This window comes from Salvelinus namaycush, unplaced genomic scaffold, assembly GCF_016432855.1.
Source record: "Salvelinus namaycush isolate Seneca unplaced genomic scaffold, SaNama_1.0 Scaffold777, whole genome shotgun sequence".
NCBI lineage: Eukaryota > Metazoa > Chordata > Actinopteri > Salmoniformes > Salmonidae > Salvelinus > Salvelinus namaycush.
Window position 1 is genome coordinate 104,571 of NW_024061505.1, and position 15,992 is coordinate 120,562.

Genomic DNA, 15,992 nt, shown 5'->3' on the forward strand with positions numbered 1-15,992 from the left:
TCTAACCTGTCTGTCTGTCTCCAGATCTATGGAACTCAAGGTTCTAACACCATACCTCTATATCTAACCTGTCTGTCTGTCTCCAGATCTATGGAACTCAAGGTTCTAACCCCGTACCTCTATATCTAACCTGTCTGTCTGTCTCCAGATCTATGGAACTCAAGGTTCTAACCCCGTACCTCTATATCTAACCTGTCTGTCTCCAGATCTATGGAACTCAAGGTTCTAACCCCGTACCTCTATATCTAACCTGTCTGTCTGTCTCCAGATCTATGGAACTCAAGGTTCTAACCCCGTACCTCTATATCTAACCTGTCTGTCTGTCTGTCTCCAGATCTATGGAACTCAAGGTTCTAACCCCATACCTCTATATCTAACCTGTCTGTCTGTCTCCAGATCTATGGAACTCAAGGTTCTAACACCGTACCTCTATATCTAACCTGTCTGTCTCCAGATCTATGGAACTCAAGGTTCTAACCCCGTACCTCTATATCTAACCTGTCTGTCTGTCTGTCTGTCTGTCTCCAGATCTATGGAACTCAAGGTTCTAACCCCATACCTCTATATCTAACCTGTCTGTCTGTCTCCAGATCTATGGAACTCAAGGTTCTAACCCCGTACCTCTATATCTAACCTGTCTGTCTGTCTCCAGATCTATGGAACTCAAGGTTCTAACACCATACCTCTATATCTAACCCGTCTGTCTGTCTGTCTGTCTGTTTCCAGATCTATGGAACTCAAGGTTCTAACCCCGTACCTCTATATCTAACCTGTCTGTCTGTCTGTCTGTCTCCAGATCTATGGAACTCAAGGTTCTAACCCCGTACCTCTATATCTAAGCCGTCTGTCTGTCTCCAGATCTATGGAACTCAAGATTCTAACCCCGTACCTCTATATCTAACCTGTCTGTCTGTCTCCAGATCTATGGAACTCAAGGTTCTAACCCCGTACCTCTATATCTAACCTGTCTGTCTCCAGATCTATGGAACTCAAGGCTCTAACCCCGTACCTCTATATCTAACCTGTCTGTCTGTCTCCAGATCTATGGAACTCAAGGTTCTAACCCCGTACCTCTATATCTAACCTGTCTGTCTCCAGATCTATGGAACTCAAGGTTCTAACCCCGTACCTCTATATCTAACCTGTCTGTCTGTCTCCAGATCTATGGAACTCAAGGTTCTAACCCCGTACCTCTATATCTAACCTGTCTGTCTGTCTCCAGATCTATGGAACTCAAGGTTCTAACCCCGTACCTCTATATCTAACCTGTCTGTCTGTCTGTCTGTCTGTCTGTCTGTTTCCAGATCTATGGAACTCAAGGTTCTAACACCATACCTCTATATCTAACCTGTCTGTCTGTCTGTCTGTCTCCAGATCTATGGAACTCAAGGTTCTAACAGCATACCTCTATATCTAACCTGTCTGTCTGTCTCCAGATCTATGGAACTCAAGGTTCTAACCCCGTACCTCTATATCTAACCTGTCTGTCTGTCTGTCTCCAGATCTATGGAACTCAAGGTTCTAACACCATACCTCTATATCTAACCTGTCTGTCTGTCTCCAGATCTATGGAACTCAAGGTTCTAACCCCGTACCTCTATATCTAACCTGTCTGTCTGTCTGTCTCCAGATCTATGGAACTCAAGGTTCTAACCCCATACCTCTATATCTAACCTGTCTGTCTGTCTCCAGATCTATGGAACTCAAGGTTCTAACACCGTACCTCTATATCTAACCTGTCTGTCTCCAGATCTATGGAACTCAAGGTTCTAACCCCGTACCTCTATATCTAACCTGTCTGTCTGTCTGTCTGTCTCCAGATCTATGGAACTCAAGGTTCTAACACCATACCTCTATATCTAACCTGTCTGTCTGTCTGTCTCCAGATCTATGGAACTCAAGGTTCTAACCCCATACCTCTATATCTAACCTGTCTGTCTGTCTCCAGATCTATGGAACTCAAGGTTCTAACACCATACCTCTATATCTAACCCGTCTGTCTGTCTGTCTGTCTGTTTCCAGATCTATGGAACTCAAGGTTCTAACCCCGTACCTCTATATCTAACCTGTCTGTCTGTCTGTCTGTCTCCAGATCTATGGAACTCAAGGTTCTAACCCCGTACCTCTATATCTAACCTGTCTGTCTCCAGATCTATGGAACTCAAGGTTCTAACCCCGTACCTCTATATCTAACCTGTCTGTCTGTCTCCAGATCTATGGAACTCAAGGTTCTAACCCCGTACCTCTATATCTAACCTGTCTGTCTGTCTCCAGATCTATGGAACTCAAGGTTCTAACCCCGTACCTCTATATCTAACCTGTCTGTCTGTCTGTCTGTCTGTCTGTCTGTCTGTCTGTCTGTCTGTCTGTCTGTCTGTTTCCAGATCTATGGAACTCAAGGTTCTAACACCATACCTCTATATCTAACCTGTCTGTCTGTCTGTCTGTCTCCAGATCTATGGAACTCAAGGTTCTAACAGCATACCTCTATATCTAACCTGTCTGTCTGTCTCCAGATCTATGGAACTCAAGGTTCTAACCCCGTACCTCTATATCTAACCTGTCTGTCTGTCTCCAGATCTATGGAACTCAAGGTTCTAACCCCGTACCTCTATATCTAACCTGTCTGTCTGTCTGTCTCCAGATCTATGGAACTCAAGGTTCTAACCCCATACCTCTATATCTAACCTGTCTGTCTGTCTCCAGATCTATGGAACTCAAGGTTCTAACACCGTACCTCTATATCTAACCTGTCTGTCTCCAGATCTATGGAACTCAAGGTTCTAACCCCGTACCTCTATATCTAACCTGTCTGTCTGTCTGTCTGTCTCCAGATCTATGGAACTCAAGGTTCTAACCCCATACCTCTATATCTAACCTGTCTGTCTGTCTCCAGATCTATGGAACTCAAGGTTCTAACCCCGTACCTCTATATCTAACCTGTCTGTCTGTCTCCAGATCTATGGAACTCAAGGTTCTAACACCATACCTCTATATCTAACCCGTCTGTCTGTCTGTCTGTCTGTTTCCAGATCTATGGAACTCAAGGTTCTAACCCCGTACCTCTATATCTAACCTGTCTGTCTGTCTGTCTGTCTCCAGATCTATGGAACTCAAGGTTCTAACCCCGTACCTCTATATCTAAGCCGTCTGTCTGTCTCCAGATCTATGGAACTCAAGATTCTAACCCCGTACCTCTATATCTAACCTGTCTGTCTGTCTCCAGATCTATGGAACTCAAGGTTCTAACCCCGTACCTCTATATCTAACCTGTCTGTCTCCAGATCTATGGAACTCAAGGCTCTAACCCCGTACCTCTATATCTAACCTGTCTGTCTGTCTCCAGATCTATGGAACTCAAGGTTCTAACCCCGTACCTCTATATCTAACCTGTCTGTCTCCAGATCTATGGAACTCAAGGTTCTAACCCCGTACCTCTATATCTAACCTGTCTGTCTGTCTCCAGATCTATGGAACTCAAGGTTCTAACCCCGTACCTCTATATCTAACCTGTCTGTCTGTCTCCAGATCTATGGAACTCAAGGTTCTAACCCCGTACCTCTATATCTAACCTGTCTGTCTGTCTGTCTGTCTGTCTGTCTGTTTCCAGATCTATGGAACTCAAGGTTCTAACACCATACCTCTATATCTAACCTGTCTGTCTGTCTGTCTGTCTCCAGATCTATGGAACTCAAGGTTCTAACAGCATACCTCTATATCTAACCTGTCTGTCTGTCTCCAGATCTATGGAACTCAAGGTTCTAACCCCGTACCTCTATATCTAACCTGTCTGTCTGTCTGTCTCCAGATCTATGGAACTCAAGGTTCTAACACCATACCTCTATATCTAACCTGTCTGTCTGTCTCCAGATCTATGGAACTCAAGGTTCTAACCCCGTACCTCTATATCTAACCTGTCTGTCTGTCTGTCTCCAGATCTATGGAACTCAAGGTTCTAACCCCATACCTCTATATCTAACCTGTCTGTCTGTCTCCAGATCTATGGAACTCAAGGTTCTAACACCGTACCTCTATATCTAACCTGTCTGTCTCCAGATCTATGGAACTCAAGGTTCTAACCCCGTACCTCTATATCTAACCTGTCTGTCTGTCTGTCTGTCTCCAGATCTATGGAACTCAAGGTTCTAACACCATACCTCTATATCTAACCTGTCTGTCTGTCTGTCTCCAGATCTATGGAACTCAAGGTTCTAACCCCATACCTCTATATCTAACCTGTCTGTCTGTCTCCAGATCTATGGAACTCAAGGTTCTAACACCATACCTCTATATCTAACCCGTCTGTCTGTCTGTCTGTCTGTTTCCAGATCTATGGAACTCAAGGTTCTAACCCCGTACCTCTATATCTAACCTGTCTGTCTGTCTGTCTGTCTCCAGATCTATGGAACTCAAGGTTCTAACCCCGTACCTCTATATCTAACCCGTCTGTCTGTCTCCAGATCTATGGAACTCAAGATTCTAACCCCGTACCTCTATATCTAACCTGTCTGTCTGTCTCCAGATCTATGGAACTCAAGGTTCTAACCCCGTACCTCTATATCTAACCTGTCTGTCTCCAGATCTATGGAACTCAAGGTTCTAACCCCGTACCTCTATATCTAACCTGTCTGTCTGTCTCCAGATCTATGGAACTCAAGGTTCTAACCCCGTACCTCTATATCTAACCTGTCTGTCTCCAGATCTATGGAACTCAAGGCTCTAACCCCGTACCTCTATATCTAACCTGTCTGTCTGTCTGTCTGTCTGTCTCCAGATCTATGGAACTCAAGGTTCTAACCCCATACCTCTATATCTAACCTGTCTGTCTGTCTCCAGATCTATGGAACTCAAGGTTCTAACCCCGTACCTCTATATCTAACCTGTCTGTCTGTCTCCAGATCTATGGAACTCAAGGTTCTAACCCCGTACCTCTATATCTAACCTGTCTGTCTCCAGATCTATGGAACTCAAGGTTCTAACCCCGTACCTCTATATCTAACCTGTCTGTCTCCAGATCTATGGAACTCAAGGTTCTAACCCCGTACCTCTATATCTAACCTGTCTGTCTGTCTCCAGATCTATGGAACTCAAGGTTCTAACCCCGTACCTCTATATCTAACCTGTCTGTCTGTCTGTCTGTCTGTCTGTCTGTCTGTCTGTCTGTCTGTCTGTTTCCAGATCTATGGAACTCAAGGTTCTAACACCATACCTCTATATCTAACCTGTCTGTCTGTCTGTCTGTCTCCAGATCTATGGAACTCAAGGTTCTAACAGCATACCTCTATATCTAACCTGTCTGTCTGTCTCCAGATCTATGGAACTCAAGGTTCTAACCCCGTACCTCTATATCTAACCTGTCTGTCTGTCTGTCTCCAGATCTATGGAACTCAAGGTTCTAACACCATACCTCTACATCTAACCTGTCTGTCTGTCTCCAGATCTATGGAACTCAAGGTTCTAACCCCGTACCTCTATATCTAACCTGTCTGTCTGTCTGTCTCCAGATCTATGGAACTCAAGGTTCTAACCCCATACCTCTATATCTAACCTGTCTGTCTGTCTCCAGATCTATGGAACTCAAGGTTCTAACACCGTACCTCTATATCTAACCTGTCTGTCTCCAGATCTATGGAACTCAAGGTTCTAACCCCGTACCTCTATATCTAACCTGTCTGTCTGTCTGTCTGTCTCCAGATCTATGGAACTCAAGGTTCTAACACCATACCTCTATATCTAACCTGTCTGTCTGTCTGTCTCCAGATCTATGGAACTCAAGGTTCTAACCCCATACCTCTATATCTAACCTGTCTGTCTGTCTCCAGATCTATGGAACTCAAGGTTCTAACCCCGTACCTCTATATCTAACCTGTCTGTCTGTCTCCAGATCTATGGAACTCAAGGTTCTAACACCATACCTCTATATCTAACCCGTCTGTCTGTCTGTCTGTCTGTTTCCAGATCTATGGAACTCAAGGTTCTAACCCCGTACCTCTATATCTAACCTGTCTGTCTGTCTGTCTGTCTCCAGATCTATGGAACTCAAGGTTCTAACCCCGTACCTCTATATCTAACCCGTCTGTCTGTCTCCAGATCTATGGAACTCAAGATTCTAACCCCGTACCTCTATATCTAACCTGTCTGTCTGTCTCCAGATCTATGGAACTCAAGGTTCTAACCCCGTACCTCTATATCTAACCTGTCTGTCTCCAGATCTATGGAACTCAAGGTTCTAACCCCGTACCTCTATATCTAACCTGTCTGTCTGTCTGTCTGTCTCCAGATCTATGGAACTCAAGGTTCTAACCCCATACCTCTATATCTAACCTGTCTGTCTGTCTCCAGATCTATGGAACTCAAGGTTCTAACCCCGTACCTCTATATCTAACCTGTCTGTCTGTCTCCAGATCTATGGAACTCAAGGTTCTAACACCATACCTCTATATCTAACCTGTCTGTCTGTCTCCAGATCTATGGAACTCAAGGTTCTAACCCCGTACCTCTATATCTAACCTGTCTGTCTGTCTCCAGATCTATGGAACTCAAGGTTCTAACCCCGTACCTCTATATCTAACCTGTCTGTCTCCAGATCTATGGAACTCAAGGTTCTAACCCCGTACCTCTATATCTAACCTGTCTGTCTGTCTCCAGATCTATGGAACTCAAGGTTCTAACCCCGTACCTCTATATCTAACCTGTCTGTCTGTCTCCAGATCTATGGAACTCAAGGTTCTAACCCCGTACCTCTATATCTAACCTGTCTGTCTGTCTGTCTCCAGATCTATGGAACTCAAGGTTCTAACACCATACCTCTATATCTAACCTGTCTGTCTGTCTCCAGATCTATGGAACTCAAGGTTCTAACCCCGTACCTCTATATCTAACCTGTCTGTCTGTCTGTCTCCAGATCTATGGAACTCAAGGTTCTAACCCCATACCTCTATATCTAACCTGTCTGTCTGTCTCCAGATCTATGGAACTCAAGGTTCTAACACCGTACCTCTATATCTAACCTGTCTGTCTCCAGATCTATGGAACTCAAGGTTCTAACCCCGTACCTCTATATCTAACCTGTCTGTCTGTCTGTCTGTCTGTCTGTCTGTCTGTCTGTCTGTCTCCAGATCTATGGAACTCAAGGTTCTAACACCATACCTCTATATCTAACCTGTCTGTCTGTCTGTCTCCAGATCTATGGAACTCAAGGTTCTAACCCCATACCTCTATATCTAACCTGTCTGTCTGTCTCCAGATCTATGGAACTCAAGGTTCTAACCCCGTACCTCTATATCTAACCTGTCTGTCTGTCTCCAGATCTATGGAACTCAAGGTTCTAACAGCATACCTCTATATCTAACCTGTCTGTCTGTCTCCAGATCTATGGAACTCAAGGTTCTAACCCCGTACCTCTATATCTAACCTGTCTGTCTGTCTGTCTCCAGATCTATGGAACTCAAGGTTCTAACACCATACCTCTATATCTAACCTGTCTGTCTGTCTCCAGATCTATGGAACTCAAGGTTCTAACCCCGTACCTCTATATCTAACCTGTCTGTCTGTCTGTCTCCAGATCTATGGAACTCAAGGTTCTAACCCCATACCTCTATATCTAACCTGTCTGTCTGTCTCCAGATCTATGGAACTCAAGGTTCTAACACCGTACCTCTATATCTAACCTGTCTGTCTCCAGATCTATGGAACTCAAGGTTCTAACCCCGTACCTCTATATCTAACCTGTCTGTCTGTCTGTCTGTCTGTCTGTCTGTCTGTCTGTCTGTCTCCAGATCTATGGAACTCAAGGTTCTAACACCATACCTCTATATCTAACCTGTCTGTCTGTCTGTCTCCAGATCTATGGAACTCAAGGTTCTAACCCCATACCTCTATATCTAACCTGTCTGTCTGTCTCCAGATCTATGGAACTCAAGGTTCTAACCCCGTACCTCTATATCTAACCTGTCTGTCTGTCTCCAGATCTATGGAACTCAAGGTTCTAACACCATACCTCTATATCTAACCCGTCTGTCTGTCTGTCTGTCTGTTTCCAGATCTATGGAACTCAAGGTTCTAACCCCATACCTCCATATCTAACCTGTCTGTCTGTCTGTCTGTCTGTCTGTCTGTCTGTCTGTCTGTCTGTCTGTCTGTCTGTCTGTCTGTCTGTCTGTCTGTCTGTCTGTCTCCAGATCTATGGAACTCAAGGTTCTAACCCCGTACCTCTATATCTAACCTGTCTGTCTGTCTCCAGATCTATGGAACTCAAGGTTCTAACCCCGTACCTCTATATCTAACCTGTCTGTCTCCAGATCTATGGAACTCAAGGCTCTAACCCCGTACCTCTATATCTAACCTGTCTGTCTGTCTGTCTGTCTGTTTCCAGATCTATGGAACTCAAGGTTCTAACCCCGTACCTCTATATCTAACCTGTCTGTCTGTCTGTCTGTCTCCAGATCTATGGAACTCAAGGTTCTAACACCATACCTCTATATCTAACCTGTCTGTCTGTCTGTCTGTCTGTCTGTATGTCTCCAGATCTATGGAACTCAAGGTTCTAACCCCATACCTCTATATCTAACCTGTCTGTCTGTCTCCAGATCTATGGAACTCAAGGTTCTAACCCCATACCTCTATATCTAACCTGTCTGTCTGTCTCCAGATCTATGGAACTCAAGGTTCTAACCCCATACCTCTATATCTAACCTGTCTGTCTGTCTCCAGATCTATGGAACTCAAGGTTCTAACCCCATACCTCTATATCTAACCTGTCTGTCTGTCTCCAGATCTATGGAACTCAAGGTTCTAACCCCTATGGGTGCCTGCGCCAGTCCTGCTGCATCGTCATAGCAACCATGAACAAGATGGCCACCGCCATGCAGGAAGGAGAGTACGACGCAGATAGACCCCAGATCATGGTAACTATAGCAACATCTTGACTGTAGATTGACTGTAGATTGACTGTAGATGATGTAGTCTTAGTCCCAGATGTTAGACTCCGGTTAAACATCCTGATCTGAGTCTGTCTTCCATGTTTCTGTTCATTATATTATTCATTACGTACCTTTTTATTTTGTTAAGCTCTTTGAACTGCATTTTGTTGTTGTTGTTGGAACTGTGCTATATCAAGTTTGATTGGTTGATGTTGATGTGTTTGTCCCTTTTGATTGGTTGACGTCGTTGTGTTTGTCCCTTTTGATTGGTTGACGTGGTTGTGTTTGTCCCATTTGATTGGTTGACGTGGTTGTGTTTGTCCCTTTTGATTGGTTGACGTGGTTGTGTTTGTCCCTTTTGATTGGTTGACGTGGTTGTGTTTGTCCCTTTTGATTGGTTGACGTGGTTGTGTTTGTCCCTCCCCAGACACTTCCTCCGGTGGAGCTGCGTGCCACAGCCCTCAGAGCGGAGATCACCGACGCAGAAGGACTGGGCATGAAGCTGGAGGACAGAGAGACAGTCATCAAGGAGCTCAAGAAGTCACTCAAGTTCAAGGTACACTAACACACTTCCTGATGGCCTCTCAATGGTTGAACAACAATGAACGCACCACCCTGACACAGAGTTAACCAGCCGAACTAAGGCTGGGATTTAATACCATCTCGCTTATAGACAACGTATGCTTTTTAAGGCAATGTTACCGTGTTCATGGAGAGCCGCATTAAAGGTAACCGCTGCAGATGTGCGTTCAATTGGAAATTACCTTTAAATGTCTAATTACCTTTAAATGTCTAATTACCTTTAAATGTCTAATTACCTTTAAATGTCTAATTACCTTTAAATGTCTAATTACCTTTAAATGTCTAATTACCTTTAAATGTCTAATTACCTTTAAATGTCTAATTACCTTTAAATGTCTAATTACCTTTAAATGTCTAATTACCTTTAAATGTCTAATTACCTTTAAATGTCTAATTACCTTTTAAATGTCTAACAGTGCGGTTTCAGATTTAATCCCGACCTAAGGTTGAACACTGTAGGCTAAATGAACCCTTCCTATGCCGTCACATTGAGAGATGGTTCCCTTGTAGGACAGCAGCGAAGCGCTTGTGTTCCTAGCTCCAACAGTGCAGTAATACCTGACAACACAAAACATCACACACATCATCCGACACAAATTTAAAATAAAGGAATTAAGACATAATTCTGAGCAAATAATGTAAGAAATAACAACAAACATTCAAAAATCCTTCAAAGTTGGTTCGGAAGCTAGGAACAGGGTGATCATGTCTGTCGACGCCATCTTGTGTGTGTCCTCAGGGAGAGGAGCTGAGTGAGGCTAGTGTCCGGCTCAGTCTGTTGTGTGTGTGTCCTCGGGGAGAGGAGCTGAGTGAGGCTAGTGTCCGGCTCAGTCTGTTGTGTGTGTGTGTCCTCGGGGAGAGGAGCTGAGTGAGGCTAGTGTCCGGCTCAGTCTGTTGTGTGTGTGTGTCCTCAGGGAGAGGAGCTGAGTGAGGCTAGTGTCCGGCTCAGTCTGTTGTGTGTGTGTCCTCGGGGAGAGGAGCTGAGTGAGGCTAGTGTCCGGCTCAGTCTGTTGTGTGTGTGTCCTCGGGGAGAGGAGCTGAGTGAGGCTAGTGTCCGGCTCAGTCTGTTGTGTGTGTGTCCTCGGGGAGAGGAGCTGAGTGAGGCTAGTGTCCGGCTCAGTCTGTTGTGTGTGTGTCCTCGGGGAGAGGAGCTGAGTGAGGCTAGTGTCCGGCTCAGTCTGTTGTGTGTGTGTCCTCGGGGAGAGGAGCTGAGTGAGGCTAGTGTCCGGCTCAGTCTGTTGTGTGTGTGTCCTCGGGGAGAGGAGCTGAGTGAGGCTAGTGTCCGGCTCAGTCTGTTGTGTGTGTGTGTCCTCAGGGAGAGGAGCTGAGTGAGGCTAGTGTCCGGCTCAGTCTGTTGTGTGTGTGTCCTCGGGGAGAGGAGCTGAGTGAGGCTAGTGTCCGGCTCAGTCTGTTGTGTGTGTGTCCTCGGGGAGAGGAGCTGAGTGAGGCTAGTGTCCGGCTCAGTCTGTTGTGTGTGTGTCCTCGGGGAGAGGAGCTGAGTGAGGCTAGTGTCCGGCTCAGTCTGTTGTGTGTGTGTCCTCGGGGAGAGGAGCTGAGTGAGGCTAGTGTCCGGCTCAGTCTGTTGTGTGTGTGTCCTCGGGGAGAGGAGCTGAGTGAGGCTAGTGTCCGGCTCAGTCTGTTGTGTGTGTGTCCTCGGGGAGAGGAGCTGAGTGAGGCTAGTGTCCGGCTCAGTCTGTTGTGTGTGTGTCCTCGGGGAGAGGAGCTGAGTGAGGCTAGTGTCCGGCTCAGTCTGTTGTGTGTGTGTGTCCTCAGGGAGAGGAGCTGAGTGAGGCTAGTGTCCGGCTCAGTCTGTTGTGTGTGTGTCCTCGGGGAGAGGAGCTGAGTGAGGCTAGTGTCCGGCTCAGTCTGTTGTGTGTGTGTCCTCAGGGAGAGGAGCTGAGTGAGGCTAGTGTCCGGCTCAGTCTGTTGTGTGTGTGTGTCCTCAGGGAGAGGAGCTGAGTGAGGCTAGTGTCCAGCTCAGTCTGTTGTGTGTGTGTCCTCGGGGAGAGGAGCTGAGTGAGGCTAGTGTCCGGCTCAGTCTGTTGTGTGTGTGTCCTCAGGGAGAGGAGCTGAGTGAGGCTAGTGTCCGGCTCAGTCTGTTGTGTGTGTGTCCTCAGGGAGAGGAGCTGATGTAACAGTATAACTTTAAACCGTCCCCTCGCCCCGACACGGGCGCGAACCAGGGACCCTCTGCACACATCAACAACAGTCACCCACGAAGCATCGTTACCCATCGCTCCACAAAAGCCGCGGCCCTTGCTGAGCAAGGGGCAACACTACTTCTAGGTTTCAGAGCAAGTGACGTAACTGATTGAAACGCTAGTAACGCGTACCCGCTAACTAGCTAGCCATTTCACATCCGTTACACTCACCCCCCTTTCAACCTCCTCCTTTTCCGCAGCAACCAGTGATCCGGGTCAACAGCATCAATGTAACAGTATAACTTTAGTACGTCCCCTCGCCCCGACCCGGGCGCGAACCAGGGACCCTCTGCACACATCAACAACGGTCGCCCACGAAGCATCGTTACCCATCGCTCCACAAAGGCCGCGGCCCTTGCTGAGCAAGGGGCAACACTACTTCTAGGTTTCAGAGCAAGTGACGTAACTGATTGAAACGCTAGTAACGCGTACCCGCTAACTAGCTAGCCATTTCACATCCGTTACACTGAGTGGCCTCCCGGGTGGCGCAGTGGTCTAGGGCACTGCATCGCAGTGCTAGCTGCGCCACCAGAGTCTCTGGGTTCGCGCCCAGGCTGGGCTGGGTTCGCGCCCAGGCTCTGTCGCAGCCGGCCGCAACCGGGAGGTCCGTGGGGCGACGCACAATTGGCATAGCGTCGTCCGGGTTAGGGAGGGTTTGGCCGGTAGGGATATCCTTGTCTCAGTATGTAAAAATGTAATAAAATGTATGCACTCTACTGTAAGTCGCTCTGGATAAGAGCGTCTGCTAAATGACTAAAATGTAAATGTAAAATGCTAGTGTCCAGCTCAGTCTGTTGTGTTTGTGTCCTCAGGGAGAGGAGCTGAGTGAGGCTAGTGTCCGGCTCAGTTTGTTGTGTGTGTGTCCTCAGGGAGAGGAGCTGAGTGAGGCTAGTGTCCGGCTCAGTCTGTTGGAGAAGAAACTAGACAGTTCATCTAGAGACGCAGACGAGCGCGTAGAGAAGATCCAGACTCAACTAGACGAGACTCAGACTCTGCTCAAGAAGAAGGAGAAGTAAGAACACAACACAACATACACATGTCTAGATGGTATACATGTAGTGGACATGAGTCATGTGGATGGTATACAGTAGGTCATGGTCACGTGATGAGGTAGCCCCGCCTGCGACTTTAAAATCAGTGTCTTTCCCTCTTGGGCCAAGGAACGACACTGTTTTTGAAATCGCAGGTCGGGCCTACCTCATCACGTGACCAGGAGAAACTATGACCGACTCATGTCTGCTACATAAACTCTTAGAAAAACGGGTTCCAAAAGGGTTCTTCGGCTGTCCCCGTAGGATAACCTATGGACTCTTTTGGGTTCTCCTATGGGGGACAGCCGAAAAACTATTTTAGGTTCTAGCTATCATCTTTTTTCAAAATATGTAGAGCAGGGCTCTCCAACCCTGTACCTGGAGAGATACCCTCCTGTAGGTTATAACTCCAACCCTGTTCCTGGAGAGATGCCCTCCTGTTGGTTTTAACTCCAACCCTGTTCTTGGAGAGATACCCTCCTGTAGGTTCTAACTCCAACCCTGTTCCTGGAGAGAGACCCTCCTGTAGGGTTTAACTCCAACCCTGTTCCTGGAGAGAGACCCTCCTGTAGGTTTTAACTCCAACCCTGTTCCTGGAGAGATGCCCTCCTGTTGGTTTTAACTCCAACCCTGTTCTTGAAAAATACCCTCCTGTAGGTTCTAACTCCAACCCTGTTCCTGGAGAGAGACCCTCCTGTAGGTTTTAACCCCAACCCTGTTCCTGGAGAGAGACCCTCCTGTAAGTTTTAACTCCAACCCTGTTCCTGGAGAGAGACCCTCCTGTAGGTTTTAACTCTAACCCTGTTCCTGGAGAGATGCCCTCCTGTAGGTTCTAACTCTAACCCTGTTCCTGGAGAGAGACCCTCCTGTAGGTTTTCACTCCAACCCTGTTCCTGGAGAGAGACCCTCCTGTAGGTTTTAACTCCAACCCTGTTCCTGGAGGGATACCGTCCTGTAAGTTTTCACTCCAAAACCTGCAGGAGGGTTCCTCTCCAGGAACAGGGTTAGAGTTAAAACCTGCAGGAGGGTTCCTCTCCAGGAACAGGGTTGGAGTTAAAACCTGCAGGAGGGTTCCTCTCCAGGAACAGGGTTGGAGTTAAAACCTGCAGGAGGGTTCCTCTCCAGGAACAGGGTTGGAGTTAAAACCTGCAGGAGGGTCTCTCTCCAGGAACAGGGTTGGAGTTAAAACCTGCAGGAGGGTCTCTCTCCAGGAACAGGGTTGGAGTGAAAACCTGCAGGAGGGTTCCTCTCCAGGAACAGGGTTGGAGTGAAAACCTACAGGAGGGTCTCTCTCCAGGAACAGGGTTGGAGTGAAAACCTGCAGGAGGGTTCCTCTCCAGGAACAGGGTTGGAGAACCTTGGTATAGAGAGAATATGTAAGATAGTATTGTCATACCCAGTTTATTGTTCTGAATTGAAATGGAATTGATCCCAACCCTGGTTATCACCAATTTATCCTTACTATAGAAGGGGTCATTCAGGCTGATCTAGAATCAGTTTATAACAGATATTTCCTCTGTAGGGAGTTTGAGGAGACCATGGACGCGCTGCAGGCCGATATCGACCAATTGGAGTCGGAGAAGGCGGATCTGAAGCAGCGTCTGAACAGCCAATCAAAGATGACCATGGACGGGCTGAGAGGAGCGCCAGCGTCAGGCATCGCCTCCGTTGTCACGGGGATGACAGGAGGTTAGTGGGGGCATCGTCTTCCGTTGTCACGGGGATGACAGGAGGTTAGTGGGGGCATCGCCTCCGTTGTCACGGGGATGACAGGAGGTTAGTGGGGGCATCGTCTTCCGTTGTCACGGGGATGACAGGAGGTTAGTGGGGGCATCGTCTTCCGTTGTCACGGGGATGACAGGAGGTTAGTAGGGGCATCGTCTTCCGAATACGGCCTTGAAACCATTTAAGACTTGTTATTCCTGCTCCCATCTGTTAGGGAACTATTCAGACGTCAGAAATGTAAACCTTTCCTACGAACTTCTCAGTAGTTGGGATTCAGACTTAAATTATGCAGATGCGTAACGACTTTGCATGCCTGGTTGGTTCCCTTGCGCGCTCTGAATACATTTCATTTGACTGCTGAAAACCCTCCCACTTCTCTAGAGATAAATCAGATCCAGACTGAACTGTGTGACGTAGTAGGGAGTTGTAGTTTCTCTAGAGATGAATCAGATCCAGCCTGAACTGTGTGATGTAGTAGGGAGTTGTAGTTTCTCTAGAGATAAATCAGATCCAGACTGAACTGTGTGATGTAGTAGGGAGTTGTAGTTTCTCTAGAGATAAATCAGATCCAGTCTGAACTGTGTGATGTAGTAGGGAGTTGTAGTTTCTCTAGAGATAAATCAGATCCAGACTGAACTGTGTGATGTAGTAGGGAGTTGTAGTTTCTCTAGAGATAAATCAGATCCAGTCTGAACTGTGTGATGTAGTAGGGAGTTGTAGTTTCTCTAGAGATAAATCAGATCCAGACTGAACTGTGCGATGTAGTAGGGAGTTGTAGTTTCTCTAGAGATAAATCAGATCCAGACTGAACTGTGTGATGTAGTAGGGAGTTGTAGTTTCTCGAGAGATAAATCAGATCCAGCCTGAACTGTGTGATGTAGTAGGGAGTTGTAGTTTCTCTAGAGATAAATCAGATCCAGACTGAACTGTGTGATGTAGTAGGGAGTTGTAGTTTCTCTAGAGATAAATCAGATCCAGCCTGAACTGTGTGATGTAGTAGGGAGTTGTAGTTTCTATAGAGATAAATCAGATCCAGCCTGAACTGTGTGATGTAGTAGGGAGTTGTAGTTTCTCTAGAGATAAATCAGATCCAGACTGAACTGTGTGATGTAGTAGGGAGTTGTAGTTTCTCTAGATAAATCAGATCCAGACTGAACTGTGTGATGTAGTAGGGAGTTGTAGTTTCCAACAGGCTAATATTCTACATAGTTTAGCACATAAAATATGGTAATTAACTACAATGACCACAAGCCTAGTAGCCTAGTGGTTAGAGTGTAGGGGCGGCAGGTAGCCTAGTGGTTAGAGTGTAGGGGTGGCAGGGTAGCCTAGTGGTTAGAGCGTAGGTGGGGCAGGTAGCCTAGTGGTTAGAGTGTAGGGGTGGCAGGTAACCTAGTGGTTAGAGTGTAGGGACAGCAGCGTAGCCTAGTGGTTAGAGTGTAGGGGCGGTAGGGTAACCTAGTGGTTAGAGTGTAGGGGCGGCAGGGTAGCCTAGTGGTTAGAGTGTAGAGACGGCAGGTAGCCTAGTGGTTAAA

The 15,992-nt window shown here is 46.7% G+C and overlaps 1 protein-coding gene across 1 annotated transcript in view; it reads left to right on the plus strand.

Annotated features, from left to right (window-relative positions):
* The window catches only part of LOC120042774 (dynactin subunit 1-like), a 65,622-nt gene extending 51,193 nt beyond the window's left edge, over positions 1 to 14,429 (plus strand). The window contains exons 16-19 of the mRNA XM_038987578.1: positions 8,775 to 8,906; positions 9,349 to 9,477; positions 12,574 to 12,716; positions 14,258 to 14,429. Coding sequence (XP_038843506.1) covers positions 8,775 to 8,906; positions 9,349 to 9,477; positions 12,574 to 12,716; positions 14,258 to 14,429 — 576 coding nt within the window. The remainder of the gene's footprint in view (positions 1 to 8,774; positions 8,907 to 9,348; positions 9,478 to 12,573; positions 12,717 to 14,257) is intronic.
* The last annotated feature ends 1,563 nt before the right edge of the window (positions 14,430 to 15,992 follow it).